Source organism: Botrytis sinoallii (assembly GCF_014898435.1).
Source record: "Botrytis sinoallii strain Bc 23 chromosome Unknown BSIN_027, whole genome shotgun sequence".
NCBI lineage: Eukaryota > Fungi > Ascomycota > Leotiomycetes > Helotiales > Sclerotiniaceae > Botrytis > Botrytis sinoallii.
In genome coordinates this window covers 574,215-594,561 of record NW_024066054.1, presented here as the reverse complement: position 1 = coordinate 594,561, position 20,347 = coordinate 574,215, and the positions used below count along the sequence as shown (strand labels likewise).

The window sequence follows — 20,347 nt, the reverse complement described above, 5'->3', positions numbered from 1 at the left end:
AATTTTTTGAAAGATTATTCTTAGCCGGCTGAGATATTTTTTTGATGCCATTTCCACTCGTGATGAAGTCATCGCTAACGTCTCCCTAGGTAGCTACTTGTGCCGATGATCCCGTGTTGGTTTTTAGTTTTTAGTCTTGTTCTTTCCGTTCTGAATATAGATTGTATACTTAAGATACGACTGTGTGCTCGGAGTATGAGACATTCCTCTTTTTTTTTCTTATTCGATTCACAAATAGCTGAATCGCTCAGTGCTGAAATAACTCCATCCCCACAAGATGTACGGTTAGCTATCAGCTTTCACTATCTAAGAACCCCACTCGTGTTATCGTGACCCCGGCGCTAATCGTGGTTAGCTTAGGTTGAGGGTATGGATTAGGTAATCAGAGGGGGGCTGGATCATGTATCTTGTAAATACCTATCCCGTGGAAGATCTAGTTAGGGTGCGTTCGGATCGATTTCGATTTATTTTATGAAATTTCTAATAATATTAAATGACAAAGATGTTCAGGCTAAAATATTTGAATGATATTTTGATAGTTGAACTATATTTGAATAATATTGAAAAATGATAAAGATAATAATAATAAAGATTTGTTCGTAAAGCTTCAAAAAGCTATTTTACAATTAATATATAAGGATCTTGAAAGCATTTATCATTTTAAAAATATTTATCAAATAAATTATTAGAAATTATTAGAAATTATTTGATAACTCTAAATATTTAATAAAATACATTTTATTTATCAAATAATTTATTTCATAACCTTAAGTATTCGGTAAACCTTTATTTGAGATTATTTACTAAATAATTTAGATCTAATAATTGAAATAAGTCGAAATAAATCGATCCGAACGCACCCTTAAGAGAGATGATCAAAATCGTATTGTTCGGTTGATTTTAGGCAATCTTCTCAAGAAAGTTGTCTTGTTGTGGCTGCCTCACTCCGTCCTATGATCTTCGATATCCCTTTCATCGTCAAACCGTTTGTGCACGTGCATCTGTACGATTGGATTCAAGATCCCGATAACATTCAACCATTGGTATGCCTTGGATTCGAACTCACTGCTATAGAGATTATCACAATTAAAACCTGTTTATGCGTACACCAGCATTATATAAGGATGTTGAGGGATCGTTGCCAATGAAGCTACCACGGCCAATAGATGCTTCGGTAGTGTTTAAGGTCAAGTCAAAGTTTGCATCAGGGATCAAAGTTTAGAGGGTGTCTTGCTCATGTTTTATTTTGAAACTTGATCATGATTGGATCATCCCATTTCTCCACAAAGTATGTTTTGATGATCAAATGTATCATGTGTATTGGCACGGTTTCATGTTCATGATATTCTATTGAGGTAATTTAGCAGCGACGAATGTCTCAAGACACGGAGCAATCAACCATACTTGTAACTTATACAAATGGTTACAAAATCGTTGTAATGTATAACATTGTTACAATAATAGTGATACATAGCAGCAGTGCTGTAGCTTCTTTGGAAAATCTCGCCAAGCTTTGATGTCCTCGCTTCTTCCGCTTCTACCGCTTCCATTCGACGCTAAATTTAAAAGTAGATAAGCGCCGGACCGGCTAAATTCACAAAGTGTACTCCAAAATCAACCTCACTAACACCACCAGTGGGTGCACGGACTCACAGAACAACGTGACAGCAAAGCACAATTTCATACCAAAAAGAATGACTTTAATAATTCAATTAAAATTCAAATTTCGATTGAATTTTATTCAAATTGATACAATATGTTTTTAAAGAATTAAAGAATAGTTTTCTTGAAAATTGCTTCAAAAAAGTGAAATTTAAGCTCAAAAATTCAATAGTACGTTTTCCCATGAAAATTTTTAATAAAAGATTATATATTCTATTACCAAGACTTCAATTTTGATGATTTTAATTTAAAATTTATTCTATATAGAATGTTTATACTTGAAAACTATATATTTCAATTTCAATTAAATTGAACAATAATTTTAATTTTAATTAAATTATTAAAATCGCTCTTTTTGATATGAAATTGTACTTCCCTTTTTAGAGTATATTCGGATCAATTTATTTCGATTTATTTCAATTATTAGATCTAAATTATTTAGTAAATAATCTCAAATAAAGATTTACTAAATACTTAAAAATATAAAATAAATTATTTGATAAATAAAATGTGTTTTATTGATTACTTATATCAAGGTACGTGTCACGGGTTCAATACGTAGTATGTGGATGCCTTAGGCATCCGCCCTTCATATAGTCGGCGCCTCTCCGCCTCCTTCTTCACTTCTTTGTAGAATATCATACATCTTACCTAGTATCTATCTCTTGCGTTGTGATAGTATATTTTATTTTACAAAAGAGTCTCGTTGTAATAAGAGCAATTCGATTCTGAAAAGAAATTCTTTATTCCTGTTTTCATCTATCTAAAGTAGGTCTTTTTATAGTTTTCACAATCTTTTATGCCTTTTATGCTATTCGTTTCGCCTTTGTCTTTATCTTTGTCTTTATTTTTGTTCTTGTCTTTGTCTTTGTTTTGTTCTCTTTTCCTATTATAATTGATATATCAAGTACTTTGAGTACTAGCTTATTATTATTTATTTTGCTTAAAACATTTAGAGCTGAAATCAATAATGCTTTTAATTAATGGTAGTGGATTGCAGGAAAGCTATTTAGCTTTCAGGATTATGAATTTTATAGTTCTTTTCTTTTATTAACATTAATACAAGATTAACAGGATTATTTTAATTATTTGTGTAATATTATTAATCACATATTTGATTCACTTTTTATTATTTAACAAGCACTCGAACGAGATTGGCTACAGAGCGTTTTCTTAAAACTGCTATAGATAATTAATTAAGTATTCAACTTTAATTAAATCAATTAGTACAATCTCAATTGTACAAAATCCATCAGACACTTTTATCCAAGGTAAGGCTAGCTGATAACAAACTTTAAAAAACTTTGAGCCCCTTCAAAAAGAGAAGATAGAATTAATATCTCGATAAGAGAAATATACTATCTGGAAATAAGGCTTATAAATCTATTGAATAATCGATTCGATTGTTTTGATATAAAAAAAAAAACTTTTATATTTAATCTTTTTTATTAATAACTATATATATTAAGAGAGATTAATTGGATATAAATAATATTATCAATGGAATCTCAATCTATATTACTAATAATTCCTTCTCAGTAAGTTTAATGGACTTTATATCTTAATCGATGGTGGTATACGAAATCTCGATCCGATTTGAGTAAACTCAAAATGATTGATAAAATATCTTTTTCAGCTTTTATATTCAATTAGAATATCTTGATATAACATATTATAAGCAATTACACAGCCGGAAAGCCTCAAGCTCCCTCGCGGGGTACTACACAGACTCATAGCGATACGAACCGGACACAGTGACTTTGCAGTCTATTATATCAAATTTAATTATGAAAATAGCACGAATATCTGTATATACAGGATTGAGAAAAGCCCACTGCACTTCTTTCAATATTCAATCAATAATCAGATGCGCGGTGACTGGCTGCTTACACCAAATCGATTTCGATTCGAATAGGATGTAATAGTATATATCAATTGCATTCTGCAAATATAATATAGCTTTACTGATCTTTTCGCTAAATTTAGATTCTATACTAAAATATATTCAAACTACACAAAACTATACAAATTCCAATCTATTCCAATATCCCAAAAATGAATTTTCTACCCCAATCAACCTAAGACCCGCACCCGAACAGCCATAAGCGCTCCAAACGCTCTCCCGATCGACAGCGATCGACCTGATCATCCGCCGACACCCGGATGGTATATAAAACAAAACTTTCTGAAATAGGATTATAAATCCTTAAACAGAATAGCTATAGGATTGCTATAAGTGGTACTGAGCGGGGGAATACCAGAGGCAATAAGTCCCTGATTAGCTAACATTACACTACTATGAGCGGCTGGAATGCTAGTGGCCTGTAGGCCCGTTCCTTAGTATATCTAGAATACCCCTTGGGAGGTTAGATATTAGACGTTAATCACTATAAATAAATAAATAAATAAATAAATAAATAAATAAATAAGCAATTACACAAGATGGTTATAGTAATAAAAACGAAAGTCTCCTATAACCTTTAATAATTATTTATATAAGATTTCAATTCTTGTTTTCTTATTAATATTAATAGTTGAAAGTAGAAATTTGAAGTTTGAAATTAGAATCTATAAAAGAATAAATATCTTTTGAAATCAAAAATGAATTTGAGCTTTATATAACCTTATATATCCCTAATCAATATATTGTTTATTGTATTAATATTATTTAATTTTATAGATCTCGATATTTTCAAAATATAAGATTAATAATGAGAAGAGGAATATCGACTTGGTCTCTGTTATTATTACAAGAAATCTGATTACTCGATATAAGACTATAATGCTAAGAAACAAGCGGATATATAACAAGCAGCTAAAGGAGGCCTCGGATTCGCAGATTCCTGAGAAGATTTCGATGGTTGCAGTTTGTATCAAGGTATTCCTGTCAGTCGAGGCAATCAATACTCTAATCAATACTCTAACAATCAGGGTGGATCTTATAATCGAAATGATTTCCAGGAATACAGTTTTCGGAATAGTTATAGTAATAATAATAATACCTATACTATATTTTATTCTAAGCAATAATTGAATACATTTCAGGGATTCATCGAACCAAGTCTTAGCATCTTCAGAAAGTGTATCTAACACTTTATCCCATAACACATCAATATCTTCAATCAATGATTATACGGGAAAAGCCTAATCTCTATATTGAATTGCTTATAAAGATCATCAAGAAATACTGAATGAATAAAACAAGCTATAGTTAGTAAAGAGTTATTATAGTTTAGCATTATAGATAACAAATCTCTATTCATTAAAATCATTATATTCCTAGTGCATGAATTTTCTTTTGATGTGACTAGTCTGATTGATAGTGAATATTTCGGAAAAGTGTTTGCAGATTATTCTTTTATTATTAATTATAAGATATATATTCAAACTCTGTTTTATCGAAAGGAATTTTGTTTAATAGATAGTAAAGTTATAGATATTATTATTAAATATTTTATTATGAATATAGCTATAAGATTATATTGTGAAATCTAGTTGTTTTTGTTACCAAATTATCTTCTAATATATCTATTATCTTTAGCTTGTTATAGCTTTAATGCTATAATCTATATATAAACTGGTTGAATATAACTTTCTTTTTTATATTTATTCTATTATGCTATGTAATGTTGTCCTCGAGATATACTATATGCCATTCGGGTACCAATGATTTATTCACTACAATCGGCTGTAGATCTATTAGTAGTTCAGGAATAATCTCAAATAGAAAAAGTTTTGGATATATTACTGTTAATTAAGGAATTTCTTGAGGAGACTTATCAATTGCTATATATAAAAGACTGGTTTGAGAAAGATAAGGGATACGAGTCTATTACCAACAAAGACAAATTAAATATTAAAATAATATTTATATTGGATATGAATCATTATTGAACAAGAACTTGTAATGGAGGTTTTTGTATACAAGCTTAGATGATAGGCAATCTCCTGAATATATATGTAGTTCTAATAGAAAAAATGGCTGGTCAATGTAGATAACGAATCAATCCAAAATATGATTATCTATTATTATTTTTAGTATTAATACTAGAAGTGCAGTTACTTTTATTAAGCCCGAATATGGAGGATATTTGTTGGCTATAGGCCTCGAGTTTTGTTTCTTTCTGTTAATAGGATAATGTTTGTGTAATGAGGGTTACTTAGGACGAACTTGATTAGGCAGTAGAATGTCGGACTATAAATAATAGGGAATCTCTCAATATAACTACTTTACTATAAATAGTTTATTTCAACGAAGAAGAATACAGGGATATCCTACTCGATAAAGAGAATCTGGCTAAAAACCCTATTTTAATTATTATTATATTTATATGATTTTGTTTATAATTATTATAAGCCGGCTTACTTACACAAAATCTTGGAGGCAGATGTCTTTAAGTTTCTAATTGGAAAATCTGAACTCAATAATACGGAAATTCAACAAAAGCTTTCTTTCTGGTTGTAAGATAAGTTACCCGCATTCCTTTTGCGTTATGCGGATACTCTTCTATCACATCGAGCATAGAATCATAAGATTGAACTAATATCTGAAAAGGAGTCACTATATTTTAAGAACCACTTATTATCATTATTGGAGCTCAAAATTATATATAAGTAGATTAACGATAATCTTAGTAAAGACTTTATTTGGAAATCAAGATCATATAGTGCTATACCCTTACTTTTAGCTGCTAAGCTAGGTGGCAGTGTATATATATATCAAGATTATTGAGAATTAAATAATGTTACAATAAAGAATCATTATCTATTCTTTATTATTTACAAAACTCTGGATGCTTTTTGTAATGTTATAGTATATACAAAACTAAATATTATTATTATTTTCAATAAACTCTATATTGTAGAAGGTAATGAATGGAAGATAGCTTTTATTATTCATTTTAGTTTTTTCGAATCACTTGTTATGCCCTTCGATCTTTACAATACATCAGTATCCTTTCAATATTATATCAACCATACTCTATTTAACGAACTGAACAAATATTGTACAGCGTATCTGAATAATGTTCTTATATATTCGGTGGATAAATTAGAGTACAGAGAGCATGTTCAAACAATAGTATAAAAGTTGACAGATGTTGAACTACAGATTGATATAAACAAGTGTGAATTCGAGATTATTTCTATTTGTTATTTGGGATTGATAATTATAATAAACGGTATATAAATGAACCCTGAAAAGGTTATTACAATTATATTCTGGGAATAGTTACTTTCAGTAAAAGATCTATAATGTTTTTTGGAGTTTGTTAATTTCTATTGATAATTTATAAAGGACTTTTCAAAGATATACTGGTCTTTTAATGATTTATTATGCAAAGATATTGGCTGGATGTGGGATGTGTTATATAGAGATACTTTTGTTATACTTAAGGATATATTTATAATAATGCTGGTTCTTATATATTTTGATTACAATAAGTAAATGGTTTTGAAAACGGATATTTCAGATTAGGTATCAGGAGGGGTACTTTCTCAATATGATTTCGATGGCCTTTTATGGTTAGTAGCTTATTTCTCGATAAAACACTTTGTAGCAGAATGCAATTATGAGATTTATAATAAGGAGCTTCTTGTAATTATCAAGTCTATGGAGGAGTGGCAATTAGAGCTTCAAGGTTCGCAATAGGAATTTGAGATTCTTATTAATCACAAAAATCTAGAGTACTTTATTATAATGAAGGCTTTAAATCAACGACAAGTCCGCTGATCTGAATTCCTCTCTTATTATAACTTTTGTATAGTCTATTAATCGGGGTCTAAAGTTATTTAATTAGATACTTTAAGCCAAAAGAAAGAGAATAAACCAAATTTTGTAATTAGAAACAATAATATTTGAAGAATAAAAAGTGTATAGTTTTATTAATAAACAAATTCGATATTGACCTTTATAATAAACTAAAAGCTAATATTTATTTAGTACCAATAGATTTTGTAATACTTATAGAAAATAAACCAATCAATAAACTAATTGATAATGCCTATAGAAGATCAAATATGGCTCATCAACTTATTACAGTAATCGAGAATCAATATATATGTAAATAACCAATAGAATTCAGGAAAACACTTCGAGTTGCTATGCAAGATTGTTATATAATAAATAATAGGATATATTATCAAAAGAGATTATGGATTCCATTAAATAATGAATTGAAAGTACAAATCATCTATAGGATGTACTTATCTGGTTCAACTGGGCATCTAGATCAAACTAAAATAATCAATCTCGTTTCTTGTATCTATTAATAACCACAAATGTATTAGGAGATTGCTTTATATGTATAAGCATATAAACTCTATATATATACAAAGTCATCAAAGTCGGTTTCATTCGGATTCCTATGTTTATTATTAGTTCCCTTTTGAGCCTGATCTGATATATCAATAGATTATATTACATTGCTTTTAGATTATGCTTATTATAATTTCATATACAAGTATATTCTAATTGTTATTTATTAACTAACTAAAATGAGATACTTTATAGAGGTTAGAACACTTACAATAGAAGAGTTTGTTGATATCTTTATCAGCTGTATTTATACTTTATATAATCTATTAGATAATATTATCTCCAATTATGGTATATAGTTTGTATCCGGTTTCTAATCTCAATTAACTAAATGATTAGCTATAACCCTTCAGCACTTTTTAATATTCCATTTGCAAACAGAACAAATAAATTCTGTTCTCAAGCAATATTTACAAGCTTTTATGAATTTTCATTAAGATGATTAAATATAGTAATTACCTTTTACTGAATTCACATTGAATAATATAACTTTGGAGACTATCGGCTACTCGTTATTCTTTATTAATTATGGGTTTAATTTATATATTGGTGTAAAGCCTAGTAAACCTTGCCCGCCGGATATAACTATAGTATAAAAACAAAATTCTTTAAGAATAATAAGATGGCAAATAGAATAAAAAGAATTTTATCATAACTATAAGTTTTTATTAGGCAAACAGTTACAATATATAAAGAAAACGCAAACTGGCATTGTATTAATTCATCACACTATTATATAGATCAAATTCAGCTCTGCCTCAACAACAACCCGGATCAGACGTTCCCTTCTGGAAACAGAAGCGGATCGCACCCGCAGAGGAGCGAATAGCCCCTGGCATTGAAGTTAAATTGCTAAATTCGGTCGCGACGATCACGCCGCTCAAATAGTTCCTTATCTTAGCACGTCTAAATACCCTTAGGGAGGTCCAAAACAGACGTTAATTAATATAATAAATAAATAAATAAATTATATAGATCAAAAGGTATTTATAAATATTAAGAATATAAAAACCTCTCAAAAGGCAAAGAAATTGGAGTAATCGGTGAATAAAGTTATATAAGATTATAAAAGTTTATCCTCGTTTCTGTCTTATTCAATTATCAGATAATATTCGGATATTTCCTGTTTTTCATTATTTGTTATTTATTTCTGTAATTAACAGAATATATTTTCCAATACAAACTATAATTAACAAATTAGAGTTAATTATTATTAGAAATAAGATTCTTGAAAAGGAGGATAATAAGAGTGAGTTAATATAGAAATGAATCTTTGAAGAAATTATAGATAATTATAATAAAGATAATTATTATTATCTAATCAAATAAAAACATTATACTTCTATTTGGCAATTAGTAGTAAACTTGAAAGGAAACGAAAAACTATTGGTAGAGTATTATCACATATATTTCGAAAAGCTTGGTCTATCAGATAGATATTGGATAACCCTAAAGTTAAAGCAATCCTATTATTGACACTAGAACGTTCAGAGAAGATATAGAGAGTTTGAAAATCAACTCGCAAAAGAAAAGCTAGATTAATATAAGCATCTGAACTATTAATTCAATAAATTCGATTGTTCATTTGATTTATACATAATAGTAAGCTGTATAATAGTTTTAGTTTACTTAGGATAAGTAAATCTTTGAGGGGGGTATTATTATGGGTTCAATATGTAATTATATGAATGCCTTAGATATTCGTTCTCTATATAGTCGGCGCCTCTCTGTTTCCTTCTTTACTTCTTGTAGAATATCATATATCTTACCTAGTACCTATCTCTTGCGCCGTGATAATACGGGTAAAGACTTATATTGTACCATAAGGGTTAGAAGAGCTATGGAAGGGTAAGGCCCTACTTATAGGAAGTAGGGCACGCTAATGGTCTATGCCTGAGGCACGAAGGCAACGTAGTTGGCGCCGTGACAACCTTAAAACTATCAAATAGTTCCTAATAATTCCTAATAATTTATTTGATAAATATTTTAAAATAGCAAATACTTTCAAGATTAAAATACAATTCTTATATATTAACTATAAAATAGCTTTTGAAGCTTTATAAACAAATCTTCATTATTATTCACCCCTATCATTTTTCAATATTATTCAAATATATTTCAACATTATTCAAATATATTTCAATATCACTCAAATATATTTCAACTACCAAAACATTACTCAAATATATTAGCCTGAGTACCCTTGCCATTTTAACATTATTACAAATTTCATAAAATAAATCGAAAATCGATCCGAACGCACCCTTAGTATCCCGTGAATCCGTGCACCCACTGGTGCACCAATAATACCAATACCACCAATAACACCAGTCATAAAATTCGTCATATTCTCATGCAAAATTCCATTCGTTGTCGATCCTTGTCATATCTTGCATATTTCCGTAAATCTCCCGTGATATATTCTGTCTCGTTGAGATTCAACCGGGTCTGAATGAGGATTTGGAACTGCCAACGTTTGTTGAGCTGGCTCTGCTGAGGTGATGACATTGGTATCCAAGTTTGGATTGAACCAGTTAGACTGAGTCTGATGCGGCCAATTGTTCATTGTATTCATATCGAGAGATTCGGTGTTCAACAATGTCCAATCATGTTGGGCCTTCGGCGAACATGCAGAAGTCGATGTTGGGCTTGGAGTTGGATAATGAGAAAACCTATCGGTCCTTTCGGTCCAGATTTCGTCAACATTCTCAAAAGTTTGTTGAATAGGAGGAATCTGAAGGTTCAAGATTTCCTCTACCCTTGAAGGCATGAGGCCGTCTTTTTCCAACATCGAAGATGGAATTCGTACAGAACATTTTTGCTATAACACCGATTAGAAACTTCACTTACAAAATATTGCCACCATATACACATACCTCTGAATATACAGTAGATCCTTGGCTAACTCCCAACTCCTCTGCCGCATACTTCATCCTTCCTAGGACCCATATTCTTTGCGATTTGCTAACAAAATCTGAAGTAGCGACGGAAAACAAAGGCCACAATATAAAAAGTCCAGATAGGCCTTTCGCATGGGCATCTCTTTCATCTCCGCACGCGAAGCTGTGCTCAGAAGGGATTTTGATATCCATAGCTGTTGGTATTTCCCCGAGACAATTAGGGACGCTGGCAATAACGTCCCGAATCATTTCTTTTCCGGCTATCATAGCTTTCTCATACTCCACAGTAGTTCGGTAATCTTGTGGTGAGCATAGCCAGGCAGCACATCGGACGATAGTACTATTATTGAGTAATCGCGATCCTCTGGAGAGATTCCAAATATGAGCTACCCAAACTTCGTGATACTTGTCGATCTTACCAGGAAAATATTTAGATTCGGCATATTTCTCTTCCGGTATAGCGTCGATCCATCCTATGGGCTTATAATTGCATTGAGCTGGCATTGATTCCGCCCATTCCGAGTAGCTTTGTTCTATGGCTTCAGCTTTTCGCATCAAATTCAGGACATTTTCGAAGTCTTGGGGAGTTCGTTTCGCGCTGGCCATAAGTTTGTCACATTCAACACGCGCTTCCGCAACTTTCCATTGAAGACGATTACACATTGTCGGGCCGCCCCTGGATTTGTCCCTTCTCTTAGTAAGGACTTCATTCCATTCCGCTGGGATATCGAGCATCTTTCCGTTGAGGAGACAACTTAGGTTCTGTTCTCGTAGATTAACCGACTGATCTAACCAATGACACAAACGATTTTAGACGTACCAAGTGTACTTTCACGGTCCATATCAATTCCAAAGTTAAAGGAGTCATCGGACCTTCTACATCGCGCATCTTCAAAAGGGCTGTTGCACCAGTCACATGGGAATTCCAAGTGTTCCAGCCTTCCTTCTCTTTTACGAGACTATATGCCATGGTCTACTCACAGTTAGTAACGGCATCTTCAAAGAACTATGGAGAATGTAGACCTCAAATAACGCAAGTAACATAACCGCTGCAAGTGTTGTATCTTGAGTGGCTTGTTTAGGATCGCCTATGGCGTTAGTGACGTGACGTAATGCCTTCAAGTAGGCCTGCTCGGCTTTTGGCTTCAGCATCCTAGCATTTGGTTGATTCCCGAAGGTAGCCAGCGCCACTGCGGATAGTGAGTCTGATAAGACAAGCCGAGGGTTGAAGCTTCATCAATGGAAGTAAAAGCCGAGGAAGCCACATCTCACTGCTCCATGAGGGATCAAAACATAATTTGAAAGAAAGAAACAAATTGCACGTTCTTCCAATGCCGCTGTCAAAGGCGGACATGCTAATTGTGTTCCATTCTGTATTGCTTCTATCAATCTCTGGACGTCTGGATAAGAGTTTTGCCTTGGTCTCCATCGTGTATAAGGTATTACATTAGATTCAGATTTACTCCGATTATGAGGGCGAGCCATTTGAATTGTAGCAAGGGCTGCTGTGGTTGCGATTGCATGAGACGTTTTGCGCTGTGCCGAACTCGATCCATTACGATGCATAACGTCAAAGATTGGTCGATATCCAGGACAATCGCGCTTCAACCTTTGGCAGTTACCACAGCCTGGCTTTTTCTCATCACACTGATTTGTGTTAGTACCATTCGTATGCTGCATTGAGGGTGACATCTGACCTTGACTCGCCGAGATCTGCAGAGATAACATCCTCTGGATGGCTTTCCAGTGTTAACCATCTTGTCAATCCAATATATTATGAACTTTAAGTTTGAATCTGCTTTTTGTGCCGAATCTAAAGTCAGGTTCGCTTGACGAAATAATTGTTTCCTTGAGAAAGACAGAGGCCTCCCAACAACTTATGGATGGCAGAAACTACGCAGGAGCAATGCCAATTCATCTTGTTTCTCCGTGCGAAATATCAATCCGTGCTAGGTTTCAACCCCGATAGAACAGTTGGTTTCGGATATCACAGCTGCTAGAGTATTCGGAGTTGATCAAAGACATCCTAAGATTGGCTCATTGGCCAGATGAAGTTTCTAGACGTCTCATCAGTCTTCCTCTGCGCCTCGAGACCCTAGTTCCCAATTGTTCACTACTAGCATATCACATGTATTTCCACCGTTGCAAGGATACATACTAGTGCTGATCCTCTAACACAGGACTATCCGAACTGCCGGAAAGTATGCGTCAGTACGGAAACTAAACATTAACGTGATCCGGTAAACTCAATCCAAATCGAGACAAGACAGACGGTTTAATCAATAATGACACTTTCTATCTGACAGAATACCTGATCTGAAACCCGTTGCCCCCAAGCGCTGTCAGAGATTCGAAAGTTTAACCAACTACAGCGTGGTAACATCCGAGCGTTCTCAAATCGAAGATTTTCCCTATCTGCTGTGCAGAACTTCTGCGCGATTTAAGGTTTCATTCTAAGTTTGTTTGTTCCCTCTGAACAGCGATGCCATAGCTTCTTTCTTTAAGGAACGATGCTTTACTATAGTCTTTACCAGATATGTGGATGGTCCTAATTTGTTCTTGATTCGGACTTTGAACGCTTGGACATTATTCTTTCATGAAGATGGAGTTAGGTCTAAGTTTACTACTGGGGATGGAGGTCCACATTTGTTCGGAATACGGAATCTGATAGATTCTGCGCAAATGATTGCCACGCGCTTGAAGACTTGGAGGGGATGTGATACGGTCCAGGCTTTGGCACTTGCGTGTTATTGCATATCACACGTCATATGTATAAGTCTAGATGTTTTAGCTGGGAAGAGTAGGTACTCCTCAAACAACGAGAGCGCTCTTGTATGGGGTTGTATCTATCAGGACCCTGGAGAAAGCTTCGTGGTATTGAATCATGACTGACACGTGCCGCTACTATATAGTCTGGAGTAAGTAAGTGGCATCGGGATGTGACAGGCCAATCTAGTTTGAAGGGCGTGAATGAAAGAGTGGCTGTGTCTAGACTACTAGGAGTCCCCCCGCGGGATGTCTATCGCCCGAAGAGGGGAACGTGAAAAGAAACTTTAGAGGGAACGGGGAAGAGGGGCAAAATGGAATCGGAATAGCTATCAGGTAATATTGGTGCTCTTGAGGTGCATACTAGCATCGTATCATAGGAATGCATCTATCCAAAATGTGAGATAGATTATTACGTAAATAGGAAATGTAAAACAGATAGGTATTTTCGAAGGAAGTCTTAATATCTAATAGTAGCTACCTAGATATCTATTCGATGATCTACTCGTGAGTATACGTCAAAAGTAAGACGTGAAATATTAGTGAAACCCCCGGGGCCTCTCGGAGTATAAAGCTTGCACGTAAGTTATCCAACGGGAGTAGTTTCAGGTGCACAAGAAAGAAAGAGCAGAACCCTGGTGAGGTCAGATGATTACTAATCAACATCCGCGCACCTGGTGCACGGACTCTAAAAAGTCTAGATGCTCTGCTCTTGTGTCGTGAAGTTGTTTTCCGATAAGATGGTTACCGACTTGTGAATGTAAACAAATAGTCTGTGAAGCAAAATTGAGGCAACGACAATTTGATTCCACACTATACAGCGTAATTGATTACCAAGTACATTTATACTTAAATTTCCAAGTCAACGAGAACGGATTCCTGGATTCGCCTTTTCGGTGACTCGAGTTGAGATAGTCCAGATTTGTGAACGCGGAGAATTGATTGCGCAGCGCCATTTTTCTTGCTTTCATCTTTCATCCTTTCGTCGTCGCGACAATCTCTGCTGATAGCAGAGGGGAAAGCGCAGTTGTATAGGGAAGAAAAGAAGGAAAGGGAAGAAAAAAGAGATAGAAAACAAATATGGCAGAACAACAACGGAAAAAATCGAACTCCAATCGCCAGATGATTTAAAATATCTAGTCGCGAATGTGAAGAGGGCGGCGCGGGAAATGATTGATCGTGATCTACCGCCGATAGAGGGGGAGGATGCGATGAGGAGGTTGGTGGAGGAGATCGTGGGGAGAGGTTTGTGATATTTCTTTTTTCTTGGATGCTGTGGATGTTCGGGCTTCGCACGGGAGGAAATATTGGAGAGAACGGGAAACGAAAAGGGGATGCTGAGATTAGGGAATGGAAGAATACTGACTAGCGTAATAGTACATACACAAGACTTTCCTCACAGCCTCCCCCAGCACTCTCTAATAAATGGCATGGAACCCCAGCGTAAAACTCATAAGATGCCAATCTTCAACCGGAGGAAAAGGATAAAGATATTATCGAAGAACGCGAAGAACACGAACCTTTTGATGGACAGTTATGGGAGAGAGCAAAAGCGTTGGCGGTTAAGGAGGAAGAATTAGTGGAACAGATTGCTGCGCTGAGGAGAAATGTGCCAGCGATGGTGGGGAGAGGGAAGGAAAGTGGAAGAAGGGGTCGAGGAGGAAGAGAGGGGGAAGATTGAGGGGTGGAGGGAAAAATTGGGATGGAGGATGAGGGCGATTTTTGCGGAAGGGGGGGAGTAGATGGGATTGGAGAGGAATGAGAGGATGGTGGAGGTGGAAGGGGATTGGGAGAAAGGGATTGGTGGGTTGGGAGGGGTTGTTTAGAGGGGTTTGCCGGAGGTGGGGGCTACGAGGGATAGAGCGGGACGGGCGGAGGAATATGTTAGGGGGACGGGGAAGAGAGGTTAGGATTGTGGGGATTGAGTTGAGTTCTATGGGGAGAAATCTTCGTTTGAGAGAAATGGAATGAGGCGTTTAGGTGTGGTTGTTTTCATGGATACTGGAAGATTATACCCGGATTTTGATTAGTGTTTTGAATGAATGAATGGTCAAAATGATTTTGTTATTCTATTCCTGAGTTTGCTTAATCAGCTTCTCACACTGTGGTATCATTTCCTTCGTCCTTATCCAATTCTTGTTGCTCTTCTGCCCGTTTTTCGGCTTCAAGAGAAACTCCACCCTCATCACCATCTTCGCTCTCATCTCCACTCTTTTCCTCCTCATCCTCATCCAGCCCATCTCCATCCTCTCCCTCATTATTTTCCTCGCCCTCTGCCCCGCCATTCTTCCCCTTGGTCTTTAACTTCGCTTCCTTCCTCTTAGGAATAACCTTCAAGAAAGCCTTACCCCAATCACCCGTTTCCAACCACCTTATCATGATCTCCATAACATGATTCACAGTCAACACAGTCCGACTTTGCATAGTCATATATTCTCCAATAGGTAATTTTGCGGTTGGGATCCCCGCATCGCAAGCTCGTTTGTAGCAAAGGCCTTTGTGACGGTTTTTGTCGACTATGCCGCCGATCACATAGGTTGTGTATGGGGAGAGAGTAGTGAGAGTATTTTCGGAGTCGGAGGAGAGGTAGACTATATTTGGAGTGGTGGATGAGGAATTGGTGGCGGGTGTAGAGTCTGAGGCTTCTGAGGCCTCTGGAATGGATGGATTTAGCTGTTCATCAACTTCTAGCTGTACAGCTTCCACTGATTCTGGTCCCGCCGATTCTGCTTCCTGCTTCTTTGATCCTCTGCGCGGTTTCTTGTATTCCTCGAGTCCATTTTCTGTCGCCAAAGCACCTAGCAACCTCCCGCCTTCAGCTCCCCTCATAAGTCCATCCATGATACCCGCGGCCTCCATCCACCCCTCTTCCATAAACTTAACTCCCTTCCAACTATTAAAATTACCTGCCAATACCCCCTCAAACCTCTCCTTCATTTTGCCTCCCCATCCCGATATTCCCATATGTCCTCGATAAACCGCAGTTCGATTATCACTATAACAGCGTGTTACTTGCGCTGTTAATGATATAATTTCTTTTTCCATCATGTAGGATTCAAAATCACAATCAATAAGGAAAGAAACTGGGACTTGAACAGGTCGACGGGATGAGGAAGGTGGAGGGGGAGGTAGCAGTCCAGCTGCTTGAGCCGCAGCTTTACGAGCCTGCTTTTCTTTGCGCTTGATGCGCCGGAATTCGGTACGCTTGGATTTGTTGGCTTCCCATTCTTCTTGCTTCCTGCGCTTTTTTAATTGCGATTTTGAGAGGGGATTGGGTTCATTTGAATTTGCTACAGCGGTCGACTCGGTGGTATTGGACTTGGGATTGGCGGGGGCATCTTCAGCACTTATTGAATTTTCAAGTTGCATTGTTGTGTCATTGGAATTGGAATTGGGGGCAATTGAATCGGTAGAGGTCGATGCATCGTCGGTAGGTGCGACTTTGCGGATTTTAGAGGGTCGTTCGTCAATGTCGGACATTTTTGTATAGATTGGGGAAGTTGATGAGGGGGAAGCTTGAATTTCATATGACTGAGAATATCTAAATTGATTTTCTTCTTCACCGCTTTGGCAGAACGCGTGATTTATGGTTTAGCGTGTCGCCCGTCGCGTCTCCTCTACTCAATTCATGGGAAATTGACTTTGATGATTTGACCTGTATTTTCTTGACTCTGGAGCATTCTGAAGACATTCTTCTATAATCGACACCCAGGAAAACCTCTCAAAATGTCTTCTCGTCCTGAGCTTAAGGTACGCCACCTCTTAATTGCAGACTTTGGGCTTAAAGATCTCTCACTGACACCCCATATTAGGTTGATGATGAGCTTGGATTCATTAAGTTCTTCACAAATCTACCTCAGAGAGATGGAGAAACTATTAGAGTCTTCGATAGAGGAGACTTTTATACTGCTCATGGAGACGATGCGACGTTCATTGCCCGCACTGTACGTATTCTTGATGAACGGAGGTAAATACCTAGGTATATATCTGACAATTTTAGGTCTACAAAACTACTTCGGTCCTACGAGATCTAGGCAGTAATTCTACCAAAATTCCCTCAGTAACGATGACCGTAACAGTATACAAAAACTTTCTGCGAGAAGCACTTTATCGAATGGGAAAGAGAGTGGAAATATTTACAACCTCTGGAAGAAACAACTGGAAGGTCACAAAGACAGCATCGCCGGGAAACTTGCAAGATGTAGAGGAAGAATTAGGAGGATCATTTGATGCTGCGCCAATAATTCTGGCGGTCAAGGTCTCTGCAAAGGCATCAGAAGCAAGAAATATCGGTGTCTGTTTTGCAGATGCAAGTGTTCGGGAATTGGGAGTCAGCGAATTTCTTGACAACGATTTATACTCAAATTTCGAATCGCTACTAATTCAACTGGGAGTTAAAGAATGTCTAATTCAAGTAGACAGAACGACAAAAGATGTGGAATTACAAAAGCTTAAACAAATTATCGAAAACTGTGGTTGTGCCTGGACAGAACGAGCAGGAGGAACCTTTGGGACCAAAGATATCGAACAAGATCTTGCAAGACTTTTGAAGGATGAGAAATCTACGGGAGTTCTTCCACAAACGGATTTAAAACTTGCTATGGGTTCAGCTGCAGCACTTATCAATTATCTGGGTGTGCTACATGATAATTCGAATTTCGGACAATACCAACTCTATCAGCATGATCTTTCGCAATTTATGAAACTGGATGCTTCTGCGCTCAAAGCTCTCAATCTTATGCCTGGACCGAGGGATGGATCGAAAACCATGTCTCTTTATGGCCTACTCAATCATTGCAAAACACCAGTGGGAAGTAGACTTTTGGCACAATGGTTGAAACAACCTCTAATGAGTTTAGAGGAAATTGAAAAACGACAACAATTGGTAGAGGCTTTTGTTGAAGATCAAGAATTGAAACAAACCATACAAGAAACACACATGCGATCGATACCTGATTTATATCGCTTAGCCAAACGATTTCAGAAAAAGTTAGCGAATCTAGAAGATGTCGTTCGAGCATATCAAGTTGTCATAAGAATACCGGACTTCATCAAAACTCTCGAAGATGTTATGGATGAAAAATATCGTGATGCTCTTGATGAAGCATATACAGACAAACTTCGTGGATGCAACGCTAGTCTTGGAAATTTAGCGGAAATGGTAGAGACTACGGTCGACCTCGATGCTATGGACAACCATGAATATATCATCAAGCCTGAATTCGATGATAGTCTCAATATCATTAGGCGAAAGTTGGACAAATTAAAGTATGAAATGGATCAAGAATTCCGTGTAGTGGCCAAAGATCTCGGCCAGGAAATTGAAAAGAAAATCTTCTTGGAAAACAACAAAGTTCATGGATGGTGTATGCGTCTCACACGAACGGAAGCATCCTGTATCCGAAACAAGAGCAAATATCAGGAATGTCAGACACAAAAGAATGGTGTCTATTTTACCACCTCGAAACTCCTCTCAATACGTCGCGAATTCGACCAGCTCTCGGAGAATTACAACCGCACCCAATCTAGTCTCGTAAACGAAGTTGTAGCCACAGCTGCATCCTATTGTCCAGTCATTGAACAACTTGCCTCTGTTCTTGCCCATCTCGATGTTATCGTTTCGCTAGCCCATACTTCTGCGCATGCTCCTACATCTTATGTCCGTCCGAAGATGCATCCTCGTGGAACTGGTTCTACGATTCTTAAAGAAGCTCGCCATCCTTGTATGGAAATGCAAGATGATGTTCAATTCATTACTAATGATGTCTCGCTTATTCGTGATGAGTCCTCGTTCCTTATAATTACAGTATGTACTACAATTTCACCCTTACAATGTCCCAGTTTATTACAGACATTGTGTATCTCAAGTATGGATTAACTGACGCAGCTTTAGGGACCGAACATGGGAGGAAAGTCTACATACATCCGACAAATCGGCGTTATAGCACTGATGGCTCAAATCGGTTGTTTCGTCCCTTGCTCAGAAGCAGAACTTACAATCTTCGATTGTATATTAGCGAGAGTAGGAGCGTCAGACTCACAACTTAAAGGCGTATCAACGTTCATGGCAGAGATGTTAGAAACGGCTAATATACTCAAATCAGCAACTTCAGAATCTCTCATCATCATTGATGAGTTGGGTAGAGGTACTAGTACATATGATGGATTTGGCTTAGCGTGGGCTATCTCCGAATACATCGTTAGGGAAATAGGAGCATTCAGTATGTTCGCTACGCATTTCCATGAACTGACAGCGCTGGCGGATACTTTCCCTCAAGTCAAAAATTTACATGTGGTGGCGCATATTGATACAGAACCTTCGTCGCAAGAAAGGAAGCGAGAGGTCACGTTACTATATAAAGTCGAAGAGGGAATCTGCGATCAAAGTTTCGGTATTCATGTAGCGGAACTAGTCAAATTCCCAGAAAAAGTAATAGGCATGGCGAGGAGAAAGGCAGAGGAATTAGAAGATTTCGGAACGAGTGTAAAGACTGATAATGGAGATCCAAGTAGTCAAGAATATGGAAAGGAGGATGTGGAGGAGGGCAGTCGATTGTTGAAGGATATATTGAAGAAGTGGAAGGCGGAAATTGATGGGAAGGATATGGCGAAGGAGGACAAAATTGCGGTGTTAAGGAGGCTGGTGGAAGGCGATGAGAGATTGAGAGCAAACCCGTTCTTTAAGAGTATTGAATGTTTATAG

The 20,347-nt window shown here is 36.5% G+C and overlaps 4 protein-coding genes across 4 annotated transcripts; 2 read left to right on the top strand and 2 right to left on the bottom strand.

Annotated features, from left to right (window-relative positions):
- Nucleotides 1-10,361: 10,361 nt before the first annotated feature.
- EAF02_010799 (uncharacterized protein) lies at nucleotides 10,362-12,635 on the bottom strand (the record flags this gene model as incomplete). Its single annotated transcript, XM_038906847.1, has 6 exons — nucleotides 10,362-10,799; nucleotides 10,855-11,640; nucleotides 11,699-11,851; nucleotides 11,902-12,068; nucleotides 12,231-12,525; nucleotides 12,576-12,635. The coding sequence occupies 6 exons, from the start codon at nucleotides 12,633-12,635 to the stop codon at nucleotides 10,362-10,364; spliced, it is 1,899 nt and encodes a 632-aa protein (XP_038753395.1).
- A 2,439-nt stretch (nucleotides 12,636-15,074) lies between these two features.
- Nucleotides 15,075-15,325, top strand: EAF02_010798 (uncharacterized protein; the record flags this gene model as incomplete). Its single annotated transcript, XM_038906846.1, is given in 2 exon segments — nucleotides 15,075-15,087; nucleotides 15,102-15,325. 2 exon segments carry the CDS (start codon nucleotides 15,075-15,077, stop codon nucleotides 15,323-15,325), a joined length of 237 nt encoding a protein of 78 aa, XP_038753394.1.
- Nucleotides 15,326-15,741: 416 nt separating this feature from the next.
- On the bottom strand, nucleotides 15,742-17,124 carry EAF02_010797 (uncharacterized protein; the record flags this gene model as incomplete). Its single annotated transcript, XM_038906845.1, has 1 exon — nucleotides 15,742-17,124. One exon carries the CDS (start codon nucleotides 17,122-17,124, stop codon nucleotides 15,742-15,744), a length of 1,383 nt encoding a protein of 460 aa, XP_038753393.1.
- A 246-nt stretch (nucleotides 17,125-17,370) lies between these two features.
- EAF02_010796 (uncharacterized protein) lies at nucleotides 17,371-20,347 on the top strand (the record flags this gene model as incomplete). The annotated part of the gene is made up of 4 exons (XM_038906844.1): nucleotides 17,371-17,394; nucleotides 17,457-17,588; nucleotides 17,645-19,450; nucleotides 19,538-20,347. 4 exons carry the CDS (start codon nucleotides 17,371-17,373, stop codon nucleotides 20,345-20,347), a joined length of 2,772 nt encoding a protein of 923 aa, XP_038753392.1.